Source organism: Cebidichthys violaceus, unplaced genomic scaffold (genome assembly GCF_023349555.1).
Source record: "Cebidichthys violaceus isolate CVI_PGR_0920_01 unplaced genomic scaffold, fCebVio1.0.p SCAF_92, whole genome shotgun sequence".
Lineage (NCBI taxonomy): Eukaryota > Metazoa > Chordata > Actinopteri > Perciformes > Stichaeidae > Cebidichthys > Cebidichthys violaceus.
This window is the reverse complement of record NW_027176978.1, coordinates 324,750-348,045: the sequence shown is the minus strand read 5'-3', so window position 1 is coordinate 348,045 and position 23,296 is coordinate 324,750. Positions and strand designations below refer to the sequence as shown.

Genomic DNA, 23,296 nt, shown 5'->3' with positions numbered 1-23,296 from the left:
CTTCAACCTGCACTCTCTCATCCGTCCTACAGCGGATGGCCTCATATACTTCCCTGTAATAGGCAGGAACTGAGCCTAAAAGAGGAACAACACCTACATGGCATCACAACTTCCCAAGTGTGAGGACATATTTGATCTGCAGCAAACCCCCGGATAACGCCCGCCCTTTAACTTTAGGGTCATACTTTACATCAGCGGCACTCAATACTGAGGCTAAGGCCCTCTTATCACCTTTTATAGGACAGCTCGTTTCATTTCCCATCACATGACTTTAGATTGTCCCAAAACAGATTGTACAGTTTTGCTCTGATAGTTTAAAAAAAAAAAGGTGTAGATTCAACCTTATCATAGCTTTACAGTGGAAAGCAGATAAAATGAAGATATGCAATCTGAGTTATAATATGCTGCTAAAGTACTGCAATGCCCCTTTTTTTCACGTGGCAGGGGGGAAAAAAAAACGCATCAAAACTTTCATAAACCCTTTTCTCCCCCGGTATTATCTGTAGCAGTTATTGTTATTCTTACTGTGGGTCATCGAGTATCAAGAAAACAGAAAACAGGCGAATCGAAATAACGTCAACCACCCGTGGAGGGTTTTAAGATGGAGCAACGTCATTTTGAGATCTTTATGTACCCAAAAGTTCTCATCGGTTCGCTCCCATCGCGCCCTCAGCGAACAGGATTATCCACGTTTTTAAAAAAAACATCGAGTACAAAATAGTTTCGACTGGCTTTGACACCGCAACGCCCAAACACAACAACGCCAAACACAACAACAACAGCAACAACGTGATTAGGGAAAGGATTTGGCAACAATGCGTTAAGAAGAGCGTAAGAAGTTCTCGCACTATACCTTCATTGATCTCTCCTGCCATCGCTCACACTGTCATGTGAGCGCAAGAGCACCTCCATGTGATTTCCTGCAGAAAAGGAAAAACAAGTCATTTATTTCTTAAAGTTGTAGTGGGCGCTGGTTAAAGTCCAAGTGCGGAGTGGGGCAATATAAACTGACACTTTAAACGGAAAGCACGGGCAGCTCACGAGCATGGCGTTTCACACAGTGATCTCAATGTTTAAGTAGTTTTAAGAGGCGGAGAAGCGCTGGTGCATGAGTTTAGGTCGAAGCAGCTTAAACAGCTGCTCTGTTCGTGCAGTCATTACACCAAATAATCTGAGAAATATCGTGTTATTGACAACCTTTTTGTTTCCTGGTTTCACTTTTGCACAATATTTTAGTTTGATTTTATATTCGACATTCTTGAAACTCAGCCGAATAACTAACGTTGCCTTCAAATGCTCCTCGTATGTTTCAGCACCTTTTATTTCTAATGTCGAAAATACAATAATTAAATGCCACAGTCAGAGTATTTGCAGATATGAAGTGGCACAGCAATACAAATGAACCCGGTATGGTTTCTTATGCACGTCATTTTGGTTGAGATGAGGGATATATGCTTTAGGTGCTGTCAAATCTCAGAAATCACAGCAGTCTTGGTTGAATTCACGTCTATAAGCAGTTGTAATATTTCCGACGCTACTTGAATCTCTCATCAGCGCGACACGATGGCGCCTCTGGGCCTCTGGGGGGCGCTGTTGGGTCAGTTTTGTGCCGGTGAGGTGGGCTGTGTGCGGGCCGGGCCGGGTGAACTGCCAGCTGGGTGAATGTCGTGAACAGTCGCCGTGTTTGGCTCCAGTCTCTCTCTCTCTCTCTTTCTCTCTCTCTGCGTTCAGTAACTGGATGGAGGTTTCTCTTGTCTGATCGGTAGAAGTGGAATAAAACCGCAAGAAGAGAGGAACCGAGGAATAACGAACTAAACAAAAACAGGATGTAATCAACCGCCGACCAGAATGACAAGGGGAACAAAAGAGACTTCTTCTTCTTGTGTTTCTCCTCCGAGTCTCAGCGGACTGAACTAACCTGGGCAGCTAAACCGGCTAACGTTAGCCGAGTTAACGCTAAGCTACATTACGGGTATAACTAGCTCTTAAAAAAAACCTCCTTATTTTTTAAACGACATCTCAATGGATCACGTGCACTCGGGAGTTTACATCTAACATTACAACAGGACCCCAGTCAGCGATGCAACATTGAGCGTAAGTTGACGTGTTTAACGAGCTAAATAGCTTCGGGTTAACGTTAAAGCTAGCGTTATAGCTACTAGTTAATGTTAGCGAGCTAACTAGCTACCACCTAACGTTAAAGCTAGCGTTAGCTACTAGTTACTGTTGGTAAGCTAACTAGCTACCACATTACATCAGTGTTTGTGGAGTTAGCGCGTTGTTGTCCTGGTCGTAATTGTTAATACTAATTTATTTAAACTAATATGGCAAGTTTTAAATGTCTATATCCCTTTAGACGAACAATTCGATCTTTTTTATTGATGGGCACAGTCAAAATAACACTTTAATGTTACTTATACCGTGTTTATCGACATTACATCTCGGACACAGACGGACTCGGTGAAGTGGATTCTCCTCTCTCTGTGTGTTCACAGCTTCTAGCATCCTCTCTGCGTGGATCCCCGGTGACGTTAGCTCGCCATGGCAGCGGTGGTGAGCTACTCTCCACCATGGTGGGTGAACGTGCTACACAGACTTCCACATTTCAACTTGATGTTCGAGCAAACGAGCAGTGATTTCCGACCGGAGGACTGGACGTATCAACAGGTAAGATAAACCCTCACTGACCCAAATGTTTATTCTCAGTGTTCAGTGTTTAAGATGAATCTATCCTCCACATTCTGGAGCAGGACGATGCGACTTTCTGCAGGTCTGCAGCCTTTGTATTGAAGTTAAAATGTCTCGGTGTTTTGTCGGTGACAGATGATCTGTTTGCACCTGTTCACCCTCTTCACCTTGTGATCCATGTCACCATCTGTGTGTAGCTGTTCTGTCCACGTCTTGACCTTTGACAGACATCAACCAGCTGGGCGTCGTGTAGTGTGATCCCAGCCACTTTAGTTGACCTAAACCACCATGTACTTTACATTTAGTCAATATATAATTACAACCTGTAGTATTATACGATATAAGGGGCATGTGGACTCTGAAGGAGCTTCACAGACAACCGTAACTCCTCAAGATGTGTGGATTAAAGAGTTCATGGTAGCAGAGGTCCATAAGTAGACTGTAGAGGCTGACGATCAGCTGAGCCCGGGGGGAGGGGAGAGCAGCAGGGCACGTGTTCACGAGTTTAATATTAAAGAGACTCTCTACATTAGGTCAAGTGATGCTTTTTTGTAGTTTTTTTTTAGGTGTTTAGCATATTATCATTGATGCAGATGTCGTTGGTGTGCAGGTTTTGCCTCTCAGAATTCCCACCTGTTAGCTTTGACCCACGGGATCCGGTGAAATGACTCGTGCACGTGTTTCCTGTTTTGAAAAAAACAGAATCTCCGATTGTGTCAGATGGCGCAGCGTTAACTTCAGATTAACCCTTTCTGCTGAACAAAGAAATCCGACAAATCCTGCAAATCCTCCAAAGAGATTCTGTGGAAACTGCTGAGTCAACGGTTCGACTAAGTTAATCTGCCGTCTCGTCTGAGGAGAGGTTGTTTAATTCATCATGGGGGCGTGATGAAGAGATAAAAGTGTCACCATCACTTTGACCCTAAAATAATTACGGTTGTCTTTTAATTGAGTTACTAATGGACTTTGCATCGTTGCCAGCTCTTCTGTGGCGCTGTGGGTTTTTAACAGGCTCAGAGACACTGGTGGTTGAGTGTGTGGCCTTACAGCTTCATAGACTTCTGAGGACAGAGGGGCGTTTTTTTTTTCAAACACAAGGGAGGAATTGCAGACTTGGTCGGAAGACATAAGAGAGTGGTCCGTCCATTTCACAGCGCCGGTGTGATTCACGAACAGCAGAAGTGAATCATCGCTCCTGAGAAACAGGAAGACGAGATCCATCCAGACGTGCATCATCGTCAGCGGGGGGGCGGGGAGGGGGATGTGTTGAAGCTTGTACAGACATTCAGGTTTGAAAATGAAAGTAATCTCAGGTGTGTAACGCTCCAAATCCTCGCTTCACTTTGACTGACCTGTGTAGGTGTCAGATGTTTTGCTGTCAGGTCTAGTTCAGACAAAACGTACCGTTCCCCTGAAGTGTCCACGGAGTCCGTTTACTGAATGTGTCATTTTACGACTTCATTGTACGCGTTTGTCCGGGCTCTCTGAAGTCTAACCGGGAGCCTTTTTTTTTCTTCTTCTTTTTTTTTCCTGGTAGGATGCAGGAAGGGTTGATTGGCTGCAGAATGGCTGCAGCTGTTTGGCACTCAGTGTGCACAGCTGGAAGTAACAACGTCAATGTAACAACGTTGCCGTTTAAAGGACGAGGACATTCGGGGGGGGGGGGGGGTGTGAATGAAATGCAGGTGAAACGGCTGTCGGAGCACATTGCGTCACTCCCCTTCACACCGTTATCTCATCAAGAACAAAACATAAGAGGTGGTTATTAAGCACACTTATTATCACACTTATGATCACGGGCTGTAGCAGCAATGCACCAAAAGTAACATGCAGCACGCTTATAGTTTAACTCCTGGGTAGTTTGAAGATATGGAGGAAATGAAATATCACAATATTTTAGTCCAAAAACCTCGATGTGGATATTGATGTTGCGGCGATGTGTTAGGGTTAACTATTGATGCTTTCACAACATATTTAAACCGATGTGATTTGTGATAAATAATCATCAGTAATGTGGATATGATGACTAAGCGGGTAAAAGGCTAATAATAGAGCAGCTAAAACAGTCAGACAATAGCATCCCCTGTGCTGTACTGCTGCCTTTAAAACCAGTACAGGACATCACTAATGCCATGTTACAATATCCAGAATCTCATATCGTGACATCAATATAATATCCATGTTTTGGCCGTGCTCCTGGATCGCTGTGGCGCTCGGTGAGCTTTGTTTGGTTGAACGGAGCGGAGCAACGTGTTCACTGGTGTTTGCGTATGTGTGATCATCCAGTCTGTCGTTTGTTCACAGGGTCGGTTCAAAGGAAGGAAGGCTGTCTGACCTACATAGGAGGTTTCTCTATGATAGTAACAGTACGTCGCTCTACTGCGTCGTGTTGTAATATTTATGTGTTATAGTTGGAATATACAGCCCATGATGGCTGTTTTTCCGGAAGTATTTATCTGTTAAATTCTCTTCGATACTCTATCACTTCATAGATTGTTTTTGTTGTCTCCTTTCCCACGATTATGAGCACGTTATTAACGACTGTTCCGTACGACATCGAGTACATCGAGCATCTTTTTTCCATCTTTCTGTACAGATGTTGTGAACACCTGCACTCAGTTTAATTCAGGACAAAGAGGAAGACGTGTAATGCATTTATTAAAGCTAAGAGTGTAATATATTCTGCATTTGGAGCTCTGTGCTCTTCTTCTCTGTGGGCCCATTATCTCCACCGTTATTGACGTGAAAGTGCTATCGGTGAAGTGTCCATAAACCCGTCCCTCTGTCCACAGTCCATCCTGTTGCTGGGAGGTGTGCGCTGGCCTGTCTGGCCCTGACCTCCTGTTCCTGCTCATCTACTCCATCTGTCTGTGCTGCCGGCGGAGCAAAAACGAGGGACCGGCCCAACGCCGACTGCTGCTGCACGGCGTGGTGCGTCATCATCGCGACGCTCGTCTGCAGGTGAGAATGATTCAGGACGTGTGTTTTTTTTCTTTGTAACCCTGGAAACGTATCTACATCTCTGGAGCGAGTCATTTTAAAGATGCATTCACGGTTGTACCGTCGCCGCTCGCCGCTTTTGCGTTCACACGCCAGAGACGAAGAGGCAAGAAGCACCGGTCAGCTGACCAATCGCAGCTGAATATGCAAATCATATGTGGATGATGTGGTCAGCAGTAAACACCATGGAAAGACCAGACCAACTAACAGCAGAGGGTTGAAACGTCGCTCAATAAAAGACAAATATGCTTTATAATTCAACACATAAAATGAAGCATTGGTGAAATTAAAGGACTTCATTTCCCCCAAACTGAGCATCTATAGCCAGACTCACACTCAGGCTGACGGCCACAAATTGCATTGATAAACAAGTAAAGTTATAAACTTAATTGGAATTTTTTTAATGAAAACTGCTGAATACATATTCATGTGGGCTCGTAGAAGTCACAGTGGGGATTGTTCCAGTAGTGCTGTGGGAAATTACATTCGTCTGCGTGCGGCACGCTTAAAAGCACAAAAGGCGACGGCGTTACTATAAACGTCACTTTATGTTTTGTAATATGTAGTTTTGAAGTAGGACGGTGCTGAACTGGTCCGTCTGGATCGCTGAGCTCCGCGTTGGTTTCCTGTTTTGCCATCCCGGCCGATTCAGAGCAGCACAAAGAGCCTCTGGGACCCCGTTGAGTACAAGAGCCGCATCACAATCGCTGCATCTGCTTAAGTGTGTTTGAGTGAAAACAGGAAAACCCGTTTCGGAGAGATCCTTTATTTCTTTGCTTTGCTTTTGTTCTTTTTGAGCGAGCTTTTGAGTCATTGCACAAAGCAGCACTGCACCGATACCAACAACATTCATATCATCAAAGCGAGGGGGGGGGGGGGGGGGTTCACCTTTTCCACACTGCAGAGTGTGAGAGGAAGAGATTAGCAGCCCTCCAGGAAGCGGAGAAAACCCATTGATTCACTGAGTGCTGTTAGCTTCCACTTGGTCCGACTTCAGCTTGTAGTGATTCGTTTATCATCATCATCGTCGTCATCGTCGTGCCACTTGATAAAATCCACTCTGTTACAGGAAGAGGAGGGGGGGGGGGGGGGTGAGAGATCGGCTCTTGCTTCAAATTGCATCTCAGGGATCAGAAAAGGGAGTTTATTTTTGTTGTCCACTGAAACACACAAAGCTGTGAAAAGCTTCTCCTCTCTCACGTGTATCAGGACAGAGGATCACACAGATGACTTGTCGGAACATTTTATTTACTTTCGGTTGACGCACCTGTAGAAACGGGTTTCCCATGCCGTCGCCGGAACTGTCTCTCTGCCCACCTGAGGCCCGTCTGTGCGCTCGAACCAGAGCCGACCCCCCCCCCCCCCCGCCTCAGTACGGCCTTTGTCAGCCGTGTGTGGTGGGGGTGGTGGTGGTGGGGTATGGTGGGGCATAGCTGGTCCATTCCTGAGTGTTTCCATGGTTCTGTATGGGCTCTTTCTGCTGCAGCTGAAAGGAGCCTGTTGACTGGCGTCTGAGCCGACAGGGTTAATGCTGAGTTCACACGCCTCTCTCCTCTGCCTCCTCTCTGGCTCTCTTTTGGCTGATCCCTCCTCTCCTCACCCACCCCCTGTCTCCTCCACCCCCCCTTCCTTCCCTTTTGTCTCCCCTCAGCGCTGGCATCGCCGTCGGTTTCTATGGGAACGGCGAGACCTGCGATGGAGTGAACCGGCTGACGTATTCGCTGCGCCACGCTAACCGCACAATCACTGGAGTGGAGACGCTGGTAAGACCCGAGGGCGCAAATTCCACCAACGTGTTTAATAATTCATCGCCCGTCTGCCACGAGCATCGCTGGTTTACCCCCTGGTTACCCCCCCCCACCAGCAGAATAGTGAATCACCATTCTTCTCTCAGCACCGTGTCCTTGTTTGTCCTGCTCCGGCTCTAGGTGTACGACAGCACATCCTCACTGAACAGACGGTAGAAAACACTCTGCAGCAGCTCGAGGGCCAGTACGCGCAGCACGCCGACTACCTGTCCATCATCAGAAGCTGCAGGGCCAGCTGGACGAGCTGGTCAGGCAGATGGTGGAGATCCCCTTCTGGGAAAGAGCCGACATCTCCCTGGAGGAGCTGCCGCCACCGTCGAGCTGTACGACTGGTACAGGTGAGGCCGCGGTAGAGCAAACGAAAGAGACCCACAATGCAACACATTACAGATTCAGCCCCTGTCTGATGCTGTAGAGTAAGGAGTGGCAGCAGCAGTGAGCAAACGCAGACAACAACAGATTCATGTTGCTTCTTCTCCTTATGAGACGCTCAGTGCAGACTCTCACTCGTTCACGCCTTTCTCTGAGCTCACATGTTTAAAGTTACCCGCTCTCTTTCCCCGGCAACACGATGTTGGCCCGAGGCTCTGTTAGATCCGTTTCTATATGAAAGTCTCTTGAGTGTGAATTATGAAGCAGATGCGACAAAGACAACAAAGACCGAGTCGAGGAACCACAAACCTGCTTTGAGTTGGTAGAAAACAAAGAAGAGTTGTAATGTCGACTTCTCTATGCCTAAAATTATAAGTAAACAAGTGACTCGATGTTTTTCACTCACGAGACTCAAAGCAGACATTATGAGATGCCTATTTTAAATGCAAAATGAGGGGTTGCAATTATGCCGTCTAAAGAATTAATATTTTCATAATAACGATATCAGGAAGACGATGTGAAAGGGTCTCTGTACTAATCTCTTTTGCATCCTTTTGAACAGTCTATAGATAAATTACTCCTGTTTATGAACACATTTGTCTCGTTAACTGTTTATTATATTAGAATTTATGAGCGGAGAGATTATGGCGCTTGCTCTAAAGATTGAGCTCTCTATATATAAATATATATTTAGGAGCTGGTGTGCCGTGCTCCCCTGTTGGCCATCTGTTCTTAACGACGTGTGTCCTCACAGGTGGCTGGGCTACATAGGCCTGCTACTGTTCGACGTCCTCATCTGCCTCCTGGTGCTGTTCGGCCTCATACGCAACTCCAAGGCAACGCTCATAGGGTGAGTCTCATCGCGTCCGATCATTCTGGGAGATTATTTTAGCTGGTAATACATTTACACGAAGCCTTCCACCCATCACGGCTCACCTTGTCATCACCGTTTAGTCGGGATGAATTTATGCCCCATAAAGATATCGGCCCCCCGGCGCCGTTCTTCCGGCGTCATTGACCCTGATAGCCTCAGTATTTTTTTTTTTTTTTGTTAATGACACTTAATGACTCACTTAAATCTGCAGCTTTCCCCTTAAATCTTTTGTATATTCAATAGAGCAGCGATTTAAAAAAAAAAAAAAAAAGAAGTCTACTTGCATTTTATAGGCACTAAAAATAATAGTGTAAATGCTCTAAAGTCTGCTAAAGAAAATGAGAGCACTTAGACCGCTCAGCCTTTCCTTTTTACTGCTGGATCAGGGCAAATAGGTAATCAAATACATCCCACATAGTACGTTAAAATAGTCATAAAAATGCTTCATTTATGATTTTATAATCTTCTACGGGAATTCAACAAGTAGTTTGTTTTCCCCCCCCGTTCCACACATTACACATCATTTTCAAGCCGCGTTTAAACGTAATTAATAATAGTTAATATAATCTGTTGATGGGCCGACCGATCTCCTTTTTGTCAGAGCTCTACTTTCTCCTTCACCGTAGTTCAACCTCAACGTTCACGACGTCGACACAGCGCTCGTTTGTTGACGTGAGGTTAGTGTTTACTGCTCCGCTGTGACGCATCAGAGGTCTGGACGCGTACTCGAGGACCACCGTGATCAGCTTAAACACGTCTCCTGCTCCACTGTACCGATGAATGGTATTGCTGTAACACTGCAGGTTAAAGGTACTTAACTTCTCCCCCCCCCCCCCCCCCCTCTTCCTCCCGCCCCCCCCAGGGTGTGCTTGTTTGGCGTAGTCGCTCTGGTGATCAGCTGGGTCTCCCTGGGGCTGGAGTTGGCCATCTCAGCGGTAAGTGTCTCCACCGGAGCGTGATCCTGTGTTTTTTCGGGGGTAGAGCTGCACAGTTCATTACGTATAATCGGGTAACACGATTTTGTGTGTGTGTGTGTGTGTGTGTGTGTGTGTGTGTGTGTGTGTGTGTGTGCGCTCGCTCAGCCAAGGACTGCAGAATGTGGCCTTAGAGGGACGTTTTATTTTTCGCTTAATCTGGAGAGCTGAAGGGTGGAGAGGTCGATGAAATGTGGCGAATAGAAACACCTGTATGATGTAAAGCAAGGCGGTTATTAACCTGTACAGTTTGCCTCCTACTTCTGTGAAAAGCCCGATCTCACGTTTCCTCATCGCACTTGTGTAAATTGCGTAATCTGCACAGTGAAGCTCAAACACCAAAGTGACGGAACAAAGCAAAAAACACATTTTTCAGTGGAGGAGGGATTTTACGCTGAATAACTCCTGAGTTGTCGTATTTGCTTCCATCACGATTCCAAGGTTTTTACATTTTTCCCGTCGAGTAAAACGACTGGGATTAACATTGTCGCCGTACTCTTGCGGCCGTTGTTCAAACAAGACCAAAGCGGTTAATTCGGCTGCTGTACGGAGGACAAAAAAAACCGACTTTATCGTCACGTCGTTAAGATGTAGATTTAAAAGCCTGCCGTCAACCGCTCCCTCGCTCCATCCGACGTGACGGTGTTGTTCTTGTTTTGTCTTTCTAGACCTCCAGTGACTTCTGCGCTTCTCCTGACACGTACGTGACCAAAGTGGCAGACCAGTACGGCGTCATCAACCAAGGTATGAATAACACACCAGTTTCACTCACGGTGGTGGAATGAGACCTCTTCTGAAATGGTGAATATTAGCCATCTCGCGCTGAAGAGGACACTTTAGCCGGAGTTGTTTAATCTCCTCCCCCCCCTCTCCCCCCTCTCCCCTTCCTGCTCTCAATGCTTCTGATTATGGTGCAGCAGTGAGGCGGCATTGTTCCATGTTGTCCACGGCCCATAAAAAGTCTCCCACAAATGACTGCCACATCTGCGGCGGCGGCGGCGGGGGGGGGGGGGGGGGGGGGGGGGATGAGCTGCCTTTTTATGCGCAGTACAGAAGCCTCTAACACATCTCCGCTTAGTAATTACCCCAATCTGTCCCGTGACGGGGGGGGGGGGGGGGGGGGGGGGGAGACATGATGAGCGCCTCGGCTGTGCGTGAGGGAGATAAGAGCAGTGGAGAAGAGGATCAAAGACACAATATGTTTCCTACATCCTCAGTCTGTGAAATAAATTTTTTTTTGAAAAAAACGGACAAGGACTTCCTGCGTGCGTCTTCTTCCCGCTCTCCTCTCTAGATCGTGGCGACTTCTTAATGCACCAACCAAGCGTTGGGTTAATCGGGACAGAAAGCCAGAGCGTCGGCTGTGAATGCTGCGTCGAGCACCAACTTCCTCTTTTGCACTAAACGGTGTTCTGCTGCGTTTGGCTCCGGGGCTGATTTGTGCAGAATGGCGTTTTTTTTTTTTTCTCTTCTATTTTTAACCCCTGTAACACATGTTCAACCGTTGAAAGAAGTCTTTTTTTATATTTTGAAATTATGTTTGATTCTATTATGGAAATATTGCACACAAAGGAAACATATTTTACATTACTTTAGAGAGGGAACATCTTGCTCAGTTGTATATTTTCCCTTTACAGCTCATGCCTCTCTGAAAGAACAGCAGACAAATCTCCAGATAGCAATAAGTGTGTTATTATAACGGCAGATTTATTGCTTTTCCTCCGCTTCATAACTGGTATATTTTCATCACTCCAACGACCCTCGTTGTTATTTTTCATTCCTCTGCTTTCTCCTCGTTGCACCATTCTGTCGGACACACGGAGAGTCCATCTGAGCGCTGTGTCGCGTAGCAGAAAAACACTTGATAGCAGCAGCAGTGACAAAAAAAAAAAAATCATGATAATGATGCAGGAGTTCTCCCGAACCAACTCTATCAATACTCAAAACATCTATTTTTAAGTATGTATTCATTCTAAGCTCTAAAACATCTGCTTGATAACAAAATATCCTATTTGGACTCCCTCTTCCTGGCAAAGTGCAGCCAAATCTCTGTCCAATAAACAAGCTTTTGTAGCCTGAAGCTCACCGGTAATCAATCCGATTGTAAAACAGACGTTGTGTTCAAGTCGTTGTTACTGGAGTGTGAGTGGGTGTGGGTGGGAGTGGGTGTTGGTGTGGGTGGGTGTGGGTGTGGATGTGTGGAAAAAGAAGCCTGATCTGTACTTCTCTGTACCGGAAGTCCGCTCGGCTGCGTGGGAAAGCGGCTCCTGCGACGTCACTCTCTCTCCGTGCGCCGGGTCGGCGTTCTCACAGCTTGTATTTGTGGACGTTTCGCTTTTGAGTCACTCGGCGAGGATTCCTCATCCGATCCTACTCACTGCTGTGGGTTAGCAGCCCGAGTGGGCCGTAACAGCGTGTGAAAAGTCCCACAAAAAAAAAATTCCTCAATTATAGCCGGTTTTGCTTCCTGGTGCTCTGTGAACAGAACACAGGTTTGGTCATGTTGCAGTTTTCACAATAAGCCCAGAGAGGATTAAAGCGCTCTTGAGGGATTGTTTAGCTGGAGCCTCTGTGCAGTAAGAAGGTTTTTTTTTTTTTTACCTCAGCCTCTCGCTGGCTTTGTGTTCTTGTTGCTGCTGCATCATGGGAAATACGCTCTCATGTATATACTGTTACAGCACGTGTGAACTTTGTTCTGTTTGGAACATTTCACCGCAGAGCTCGGGATCGGCTCAGCGGGAGCTCGGTTCCAGAAGCGGTCGAGCTCTAACGAGGCGAGAGGGGAACGCGACAAAATGCAACGCCACCGGACTGTTGGCCTCTTTAGCCGAGCAACAAGGCGGTGGAGGAAGAGGGAGGCACGATGCATCGTGACTTGAGAGACGCAGAAATCCAAAGATTTGATTCAGTATAATAAAATGAATAAAATGCAGCTTTTGATTGGGGTATTTAACACCACTGTGCTCATTCTAGTCCTGTGTGTGTGTGTGTGTGTGTGTGTGTGTGTGTGTGTGTGTGTGTGTGTGTGTGTGTGTGTGTGTGTGTGTGTGTGTGTGTGTGTGTGTGTGTGTGTGTGTGTTCTAATCCTTGCTGCTTATCGGCCAACATATCCATAGACACTGATCTGGTGTATCTGCAATTAGCTGATCTCAGGCGTTTTATCCGGTGAGACTGAAGATAATGGTTCCAGGTTGTCGTCTGTGACTCTGCTGACATACTGTGTTGCTGCTGTCCTTTTTCACCCACAGACATCCTGCAGCACTACCTTAGTTGCAGTTTGGAACGAACGAACCCCTTCCAGCAGGTTTGTGGTTCAAATCGCTACATTTGATTCTGCATGTTGGGCTCTGAAATGAGTCGTGCGGTTCAGAAATCGGGTCAGAATCGGGCTGAAATGTACCGTGTATGCCGAGCTTTAATGTGGCGGTGATAACACTCAAATCTCAGCAGCAACAGCATTCCTCACATATAATCTGTATGATGCATATGAAGCTGTTATCGGTGAGATTTCAAGCGGGAACAATGAGTCACCGCCTCTGTTTTTCCATGTAATAAGTACAATTCCTAACAGGAAAAGTGATGCAGAGAAGCTCTTCCTGTGTGTGTGTGTGTGTGTGTGTGTGTGTGTGTGTGTGTGTGTGTGTGTGTGTGTGTGTGTGTGTGTGTGCGTGTGCGTGTGCGCGTGCGCGTGTGCGTGTGCGTGGATTCAGGCACTTTTCTTCCGTGCATCTTTACTTTTGCTTTAATGGACTTCCTTCAGCACACCACATGAATAAGTCACAGCTTGAGTGCTGCTGGAGTCCGGCCGTCTATTGTTAGTACGACGGTAAAGAAAAGGAAGCTATAGATACGACATAGAAGCCTTTCAGCTCGCGTCTTATGAGCCGTCGGCACGCTTTCGCTACACGTCCACGGTGACTACAAAGGGAGACAACAACCGGAGGCCCTGATGAGTGAAGTAGTGGGAATACTTTTGCGATGCTGTGCTGCTACATTCTTCCTACTTGATTTCAGAAACTCTCCGGGAGCCACAAAGCGCTGGTGGAGATGCAGGACGACGTGTCCGAACTCCTGCGCTCTGCCACCAGAGAGTACAAACAAACTCAGGTATGTTTCCAGCATCGTCACGCCGCTCTTTACCAGACATGCCACATTTACAGGGTACACACACACACACACACACACACACACACACACACACACACACACACACACACACACACACACACACACATCCCCCTACCAGGCCACAAGCTGTCCTGTACCGACAGAATCCCTCAGTGAACGGGACCACAGGACCGACCTGCAGAGGAGCGAAGTGCACCTGCCTCCACATAAAGGTCTGCTGACGGCCCACCTGGGACCCGCATTATGTCCGTTGAGCCGCTTTAGGCTTTCACCGGTCCTCGTCGATACAACACTGGCGTATTGTCCCAGCGCCGGTCCTTAACGCCGTGTTGACAGAGGCACAAACGAGGGCTGACATTGGGGGGGGGGGGATAGAGAGGGGCATATTTTCACTTCACGTGCCCACGCGTAGAAATGTGCCGAGGTTGCGGAAATGTTTATATCGGGGCTATCGGACGGGTTTTCCGCTGGAGGAAGGGTCTATTCAGATGTATCGTACAGTCAAATCTGCGTGTTCAGCTGGAGCTGCCGTGTTCTGTTGTACGTTGATGAAAGACACCGATAAAGAATTTTGATTTACTCGTCACCCACTTCCTTCTTTTTTGCAAATGTTTGCGTCTTCTATTCTTGAACCATTGACAGACAGGAAACTACTTAGTGACATTTTTATAATGCAGATAATGAGAGTTCAAAAGCTCTTTTTTTTTTGGTGGTGGTGGTGGGGGGGGGGTTCTGGCATCCGAGACTCAAGTTAAGCCTGTTTCAAAATGTCTAATTGTGTGTTTTTGTTTTATTCCAGGGAAGTTTAGAAGAGATCCAGGGGATCCTGAACACCACAGAGATCAGTCTCCATCAGCTCACTGCCCTGGTGGACTGTCGCAGCCTGCACATGGTGAGCAGGGAGGAGGAGGAGGAGGAGGAGGAGGAGGAGGAGGCGGCTTACAAACCGTCCTCGCTGTAGAGTCGATTGATCAGCTGCGACGTCTTCGTGGCGCAGCTCGCTCGTACAAAAGCAACCTTTTCCTTTTCACGCGACTACGCCTGTCGCCACCAATAACGCTTGCCTGTCCTGGACGCGACTTCTTAGTCCGGTCGATGCTGGCTTTGTGCCGTTTCTGATCGTCCCTCAGTGGCTTCCAAACTCCCAAGTTCACACGCGCTTCCTGCTTCCTGCTCCGACGGCGCTTATTACTCGATGAAAATTGGGAGTTTCTGCCGTGCCGCCGCATACAGAACGCAGATTCTCTGTCGCGATACTGTCGGGTGTTGTGCTTCTTTTCAAACCTGGACAAATGCCTTCCTTCGAGTTTGCCAACCATGAGCTCATTGGTTTGACCTAGTTTAAAGGAGAAATCACAGCAGAAGCATTTTAAAGATTCTTAGAAGCCTTTTTTTTTTTTTTTTACTACTTCAGCATTTTTGCTTTCTTTCCTCCTTGTGTTTCTCAAATGATGTTTTGTTTTTGTTAAAGCAAACCGTGACCTGGTCCCTCATGTCGTCATAACAGTGGTGTCTCTCCTCGTTGCAGGACTACGTCCAGGCCATGACGGGGCTGTGTTACGACGGACTCGAGGGCCTCATCTACCTCGTGCTCTTCTCCTTCATCACGGCTCTCATGTTCAGCTCCATTGTTTGCAGCGTGCCTCACACCTGGCACAGCAAGAGGTGAGACGTCCACCCCGGGTGCCACACACACACACACACACACACACACACACACACACACACACACACACACACACACACACACACACACTCGCCCTTCAGCTCACCACCGCAAAAAAAAAAAAGAAAGAAGCTTTTAAGCAGAGTTTGTGTGCGGGGACTGCGTATACAGTGAGAAATAATTTAGGAACATAAGCCTATCAATAAATGATGGTTTCATGGCATTCCTCCTATTCCTCTTCAGCACTCGCAGTAGGAAAAACCAGAAGTAATTTGGGATAAATCAGGCCGTTTTCATCACCGGGACTCGTCCAGAAGGCTCCAGCTGCTTCCTGAAAGAGATCGCTTCCCGTTATTACACTCCCCCCCCCTCTAATTGTGCCGAGTTGGCCTAAATCGTAACCACCGCCTGGCCCGGTGTCTCTTTCTGCAGCAGATGGGTTAAAATCATCCCCGATCGTCCTCGTCTGCGGCAGATAAGGTTTACGAGGAAAGTGGTCTCCCGGACGCAGCCGTCTGCTCAGCTGTGCCACGTAATTAACTGATCCCTGCTAACAATCGGGGGGGGGGGGGGGCAGGGCATGTTCATCAGTGTGATCTCAGCTGGTGCTTCCTGTTGTAAAACAAAGGCTGACACGCTACCAGTGTGTTGTCTCAGTGGTCCCTGCTAAGCTTGTTCAGTGTTACTGTCTAATTCATTTGACCCCGTCTGGCATTATATGAAGACTAATAATGATGCTGAGTCAGCATACCTACTGTTGGATTATTATTATTATTATTATTAAGAATTGATCCGTTTTCTCTGATGCACACTTGGGTACATAAGTCTGTTGTTGTACATTCATTGCACTGAATGAATCTCTATGAGCTCTTGGCTTAGCTCTGCTTTGAGAAGCTGTCACTGTGAGGTTTGACCACTAGAGGGAGACAGACTCCATGACGTCGCTGTTGCTCTGTTTTCACCGTGTTTGAGTGCATTGTTGTTGTACCTCACATATTGGGCCTCCTTGTTTGAAAAGAATGCATTGGACTCAGATTCGCTCTGCTTCTGTGTGACGACGTGAACCAACCCATTTATCGTCCCGACGCTAATTTAGGGCTTTTTCATTTTTCCTGCAATAAAAACCCTGATCCAATTACACGAGGCTATTTTTACCATCTTTTGTTCAGTCCCATTAAGGTCAGCGGGAAAGACTGCGTCGTCTTTGCTTCACGCAGCAGAGGATTCATCTGGTTCTCTCCCCCTCAGGCAGTGATGGGGGGGGGGGGGGGGGGGGAGGGGACCACGTGTCTTCTTCCTGCTCCTTTTGTTATCAGTCAGACGGGACAGGGGGTCCCTCTGGTGGTGGTGGTGGTGGTTTTTACCCCTGTGCTGTTTTGCAGGAACGAGGAGGACAGCGAGGACGAGTCCCTGAGCCACGGGGGGAGGCAGAACCACGACAACCTGTACCGGGTCCACATGCCCAGCCTGTACAGCTGTGGCAGCAGCTACGGCAGCGAGACCTCCATCCCCGCCGCCGCCCACACCGTCAGCAACGCGCCCGTCACCGAGTACATGTAAGTCACCACTTCATGTGGAGTTAAAGTGACGGTGTGAAGGTTGTGTGGCTGACATGAGATACTTCATGTACTCTGGAGAGAGGAGCTAAGCTCTGCTATAGAAAGCCATGCAGTGGACGGCAGATGCAGCTGTTGCTCTCCAGCTGTGGAGCCTGTGAAACTCAAAGCCGGCTGCCTCATGAGTCGGGCTCATGGGGGAGGGGATTCTCCCCCCCCCCCGATCTCTGTGTCTTTAGGGCCTCGGTACGCCGAAAGCTGACGTGGAGAGTTTCTCGTGTGCGGCGTATTGTTTCGTAATCTCTAAAGCGCCGTGTCGGGGTTTATGCACCTCTCAGCTTGTTGTGTTTGATCTCGATGTGTGTTTTGATTTTCAACAGGGCTCAGAACGCCAACTTTCAGAACTCTCGCTGTGAGAACACGCCTCTGATAGGACGAGAGTCTCCTCCGCCCACGGTAAGTGTCGCATTTCCTGTAACCAAAACACACAAAAAAAACAAAAACCACACGAGAGCTGTAGGAACACCTCTGAGTGACCATCAGCCCCTTATTCTACACATGATCCAGGGACCAACATCAGGACTAAACTAGGAACTGTTCCCGTCTGCACTCCAACACCGTAAAGAACCGTGACGGTTAGGCAAGTTAGACCAATAAAGAATTCAAAAACAATGGCGGTGTTTGAAAGTTATCATAAAGAGTCATCCTTCTGTCGCCACAGTAATCTGTGTGTTTGATGCTCATTTAAAACCTTTCCTCATCGTCGCTTCCTCTCTCTCGTTCACACACACACACACACACACACACACACACACACTAACTTTGTTTTTAAGTTAAAGGAATATTAAGAACACCCAGTACTTCCTTGTTTTGTGAACACAAGTTGAAGCAGCCGCAGTGTCTGTTTAACCAATCAGCGACGGTCAGCCTTAATATTGCCTGAACCATCGTAAAGTACTGGTCCCAGTACTACTACTACTAGAGTAGTAGTAGTAGTAGTAGTAGTACTGGGATGAGACAGTTGGGGGACCAGTATCTGGAGAGATCTTTGAGGGTCCGTCCTGCTAAACACAGTCACACAGAGAGTCTCATCCAGCTCTGCACTCGACCCTTTTCCATGGATAGGGAGGCGAAACTAAGATGAATTTCCCTTCATGCATCAGTATGTGATGGTGTCAAACCAGACGTTATATTTATCTTAGATAGCAGTGTTTTCATTAGATAGCAGTGTGTTTTGTTTCTTGTCTTTTATTTGATACAAGTTGGAAAGAAAATACAGAATCCTGCACGCTCCGTCATTTTGACTAATTTGAATGTCCTCAGAGCTTCACCGGGCGCATCACAGACAAACAGCTGTTTATGGCCTTTATACGCATGTATGGTGCAACCTGTGCGTGTGTGTGTGTGTGTGTGTGTGTGTGTGTGTGTGTGTGTGTGTGTGTGAGTGTGTGAGTGTGTGAGAACTTTGCCTGATGACGGTCTGAGGACTGAAGCATCATCTTAATGAAGTAAGCGGAGGACAGAGAGCCGGATTCTTTGTTTCCCTCCAAGTCATCAGTTAGTGATCATCCTCTACGTTATGCTGAAAGAAGCTCTCTATAATTGCGACTTTGTTAAAAGTTACTAAGTTTAAACGTGTGAGGACCCCCCCCCCCCGACCTGACCCCCCCCCCCTCCCTGTGGCCATGTGTCTGCCTGGACCTACAGCTGCTTTGTGTATCTTCTCTATACTCTCTTCTTGTCGTTCTTTTTCTTTTTCTTTTTGTTGTCGTTTTCCTGCGTATCCATCCAGTTGTATTTGACTGCCGCGGACAGTAACAGCGGTCACAGCTGGCAGTTAAAGCCTTCGGAGAGTTCAAGATCGTTTTGGTAACCTCATCTGCTAACAGGTACTAAACATGCCCGCCTCCTCCTCCACCTGCTGGCCTGCTCCTCCTCTGTGCCACCTCCCAAACTCCCAGCTCCGCTCACCCTCTATGCAGGTCCCACCAGGCCCCCCCCCCCCCCCCCCTGCTCTCCTCCCCCCCATGTCCTGACTCTTGCTAAGTGTCCCACCTGGTGTCCCACCTGACGTTTTGTTTCCTGTGGCCCTGGGCTGCATGTCTCCCCCGTCCCCTCCGTCCCCCCCGTCCCCCCTGCACCACAGCTGTACTGGGAGGAACATGTGAGGCTCCACCTCCTCCCTGAGGCTCATTGTAAACTATGAGTCGGCGTTAAACGGTCCACTGATCACCTGGATCTGCTCTGTCTTGATTCTTGGGTTTGACATTGAACTCATGGAGGGGGGGGGAGGGGTTTAAGAGTCAAATATTTCACACCTGTATCTTTATAATCATTATGGATTCAGTTATTGGGTGTGGAACATAGAAAGCAACCATTTTAAGGTGCCACTTTTTATGATTTCTGACGTTATTTTACCCACAGCTGCAGCATTGTGTGGCGCAGAGCGATCTGATTGACGAGCTCCGCTGCCGTTACTGATTAGAACTGAACACATTCAAGCTGACGGGTGTTTGGGTTCATCAGTCTGTGTGGAAACGTAGACGTTATTGAGTCTCAAAACGCTCGTCTGAAATTGGACAAAACAAGACCACCTGATGTATTATTATTATTATCAGCAGAACAGAAATGAATGACGATGAAAACGATCTTTAATTACAGCTCTACATATTTGTCTTTAACACGCGAGGGTGAGTCTTGTTGTCTTATCCTCAACAGGCTGTCCAACACTAGACAAACATATTAACGACTGAAAAGCAACCAGCGTAGCGTTTCCACTTGAGTTTGAAATGCAGCCTTTTTTTTCCGTGCTTGTATCGCCTGTATCTTAAATCTAAAAAGCATGGGTGCATCCTAAATGTTTCTGAATGTGCACGAAAGGTCAAAAAAGTGAAATTATTGAAACTAGAATTTAATGTTCTGTATTTATTTACACATCTCCTTGTAGTCTGATGTGGTGGTCCTCTGTGGTGTCCTCTGTATACGAGTCACTTCACGTCCCTTTAGAGTCCAGCAGTGTGGAGGCACTAGTGTGAGAGGTACTCTGTGTCTCTGCTCTGTTGAGGGTTTCATGTTTTATTTACCTGAAGGGTTTCTTCTCGCTCAGCAAAGCACTGAGGCTCTGAATCAGTTTGGAACTGATCCGTTTTATTATCAGTCATATAATAATGAAAAAAGAAGAGTGAAAGCGTTCGTCGTGTTTGGTTCCGCTTGTCATTTTCTCTTCTTCTTCTTTTTTTTTTTCTTTTTTTTTTAAACCCAGTACACCTCCAGCATGCGGGCCAAGTACCTGGCCACCAGCCGACCAGAACCCACCGACCCTCCTCCAGCTCACCAGACCCCGCTGGACTCATCCCGTCTGCAGCGCTGACGTCTCTGGAGCCTCACCTCCAGTCAGCCGCTTCTTGTTCCTCTCACCTTTCAGTCGCTCCTCCTCCTCCTCCTCCGCCGTCTCACTTGACTACAAACAGGAAAAACCAAAATGTGCATTTTCTTTCTTTTTTTTTTTTTGCTGTTCAGTTGAAGCAGAACTTGATGAATCTCGTAGTGCTCATACCGTCATTACAATCCTTGGCTGATGTTTTCTCTTTACGGGACCCGATGAGTTCATCTGCAGCTCTGATGCGACGGAGCCCGAACCGACTTTTACACTCCGACTTGTTATTTCTTTTTACACGTGAACGCACCGCGACACGTCTACCAAGGCGCTGCGGTGGACTCTGGAAGCGCTCGTAGACTAACGCCGACTACTACTGGTTGTTGATTTTGTTCTGTACTGCACTGCGCTGTCTCCGGGACGCGGGGGAGGTTAAAGCCTCACACAGTGGGAGGAACCCACTGTCGTGTGGACGTCGTTTCTCACGTAGACTAGATTAAGTTCACGGTGCACAGTCTCTCTGCTCGAGGAATTTTAAAGTGCAGATCTGTTGATGTGTTTGAATCATCGAGTATAGATTTGCATCTCTCTCCAGTTAAAGTTACCGTACTGTAAATTACACATGGGCTTGTTTTTTTTGGTGTTTAATCTGACGTCTGGGACCAGTTTTCCTGCATTATTGCACGTCTTGCAGGTATGATTTTTTTTTTTTTTTTTCAATTCTTATTTCCTGTGGCTTTTTTTTTTTTTTTTTTTTTCACATATACATTGATGAGCCACTATTCTACAGCAAAAGACTGTAACTTGTGAAGCTGTGAACTGTATCGTGACATGCTCTGAGAGGACAAAGAAGAGCTGCGTGATGGAAATGCAGCTGTTTGGCAAAAAAAAAAAGAGTCTCAGCAGGATGACGACGTTCATCCCCCCCCAAAAAAAAAAAAAAAATAGAAAAAGTGAGTTCAACAAAGACGAGACGTTTTTATACTACTGGAAGAACGTCTTTTAGTTTTTACAGCCCTTTGTAGACGACGGTGAAGCAGAGACTTCTGCAACATGCCTCTTCACCAGACTGCTTGTTATTCTCTCCATGTTCCTGTTGAGCCTCATCTTTCTGAACAGAACGGGGAATTGTCCCCACACACACACACAGACACACACACACACACACACACATCCTTGATCTTTGCCACCAAATGCAGCAGCTTAGAGTCAGAAGCTCCTCTCACAAGAATCTTAATGCAGGTTTATGCGACCGTTTGCATACGAAGAGATCGTCTTAATGCATTGGCAATGCAGCGTCTCACAAATGTGTTTTAGCATTTCTAGCTACGCGGATGAGAGAGAGAGAGAGAGAGAGAGAGGATGCTGTGAAGGGGGTCGAGATAACTCCGCTCTCTCTAATCTGGAAACCTGCTGACTTCCTGTCGAAACGAGACGATCCTTCAAACGCGGAGCGAGATGTTTGTGCTCCTGCTTGCTTCTCTTCTAGATGTGCATTGTGACCAGTTCAAGAGGTGATTCTTTATGGTTTTTAGACTGTGCCAACAAGTGAAGCACAACTCTTTTACTCTCTGAATATCTTTTTAAATGTCTTAACTTGAGGCCACTTTGTAAAGTCGACCTCTCCTGGTTGCTCCTGTAATCAAATGAGACTTTTTTATTTTTTATTTTTTTTTTTTTCAAAATCATTTACGCTCTTTAAACATTATTACACACGACGCAGTCTTTGTGTTTTTGGGTAGTAGTCATATTCTCTTTGTTGTTTGTAATGCAAGGCGGTTGTACAGATTATAAACATTTACAAATGGAGGGAAAAAAAAAAAGTGGCTGAGATTGACATTTCAATTTCAATTTCTTAAAAAACTTATTCCACATTTTTTTTTTATATTTGATTTGTTTTTAGTTTTTTTTTATTTTAGAATCTCTAGCGAGCACGATGTGTTGCTTCATTAATGTGAATACAGTAAATAGATTTGAATTTTTCTTTGAGTTTTTTTTCTGGAAAAAAAATCACTAGATGTAATTTTGTTTTTTGTTTTATTTTATACATAATTTTTGCAATCTCTGAAATGTGTTCATGTAAAACCTGTGGTTATATTGAGCTTGAATGCTGTGTTTTAAAATTAAACAACCATAACTGTAGAGACCTGCTCGTTGGATTATTGGATGTAAAAGCTGAAGCAGACACTAGGGGGCAGCACTGCTCTGATGTCGCCACATTCACCACAATAAAACACACAAGATGCATCTCTTTAAGAGGGAAATAATACAAAATATTAAATATTAATAGCCAGGGATTCAATACAGTTATACACATGAAAGATGTTTCACCCATACCAACACATTTTTTTTGTACTAGAATCATACAGTTATGCTGCCCGGAGGATTTTATTATTGCATTTTGTGTGTTTTTAACCTGAAGTTAATCAGGAAGTCTCTTAAATTACATTTTCTATTTAACAAGAGAGACCTGATCGAAGTGGCTCCGACCCTCTGAGACACTGAAGATGATCTGGGATCTGCTACGACGAAGCAAATTGAACTTATTCTGTCTCTCTTGCCGTTTCCTGGCTTCACTGATCACTGGTGATCCAGGATAACCACACAGATCCAATTACTGTTGACATCATCAGAACACCACGAGTGTAGTACGAAATTTGGTTAAAGCGACGGCAAGAAGTGATTCAACGAGGCTAAATACGAACAATATCAACAAATATACAGAATAAAGTAAATATATTTGCGGTGCCAATAGTGCTAGTATCTCTCCTACAGAAAACATGTATGATGGTATCTCTCCTACAGACTACATGTATGATGGTATCTCTCCTACAGACTACATGTATGATGGTAT

General features: G+C 46.4%; 2 protein-coding genes across 2 annotated transcripts in view; one reads left to right on the top strand and one right to left on the bottom strand.

Annotated features, from left to right (window-relative positions):
- snx8a (sorting nexin 8a) overlaps positions 1–1,016 on the bottom strand; it is a 10,950-nt gene extending 9,934 nt beyond the window's left edge. The window contains exon 1 of the mRNA XM_068704475.1: positions 854–1,016. Within this exon, the coding sequence (XP_068560576.1) occupies positions 854–859 (6 nt within the window). The 5' untranslated portion in view covers positions 860–1,016. The remainder of the gene's footprint in view (positions 1–853) is intronic.
- A 607-nt stretch (positions 1,017–1,623) lies between these two features.
- Positions 1,624–22,584, top strand: ttyh3a (tweety family member 3a). Its single transcript, XM_068704474.1, is given in 20 exon segments — positions 1,624–2,094; positions 2,496–2,667; positions 5,481–5,497; positions 5,499–5,580; positions 5,582–5,649; positions 7,340–7,451; positions 7,617–7,641; positions 7,644–7,709; positions 7,712–7,798; positions 7,801–7,834; positions 8,623–8,718; positions 9,605–9,677; positions 10,385–10,460; positions 12,965–13,020; positions 13,731–13,823; positions 14,644–14,736; positions 15,373–15,509; positions 16,893–17,066; positions 17,447–17,522; positions 20,329–22,584. Coding segments are annotated over 19 exon segments (1,599 nt in total). The 5' UTR covers positions 1,624–2,094; positions 2,496–2,541; the 3' UTR covers positions 20,437–22,584.
- Positions 22,585–23,296: the final 712 nt, after the last annotated feature.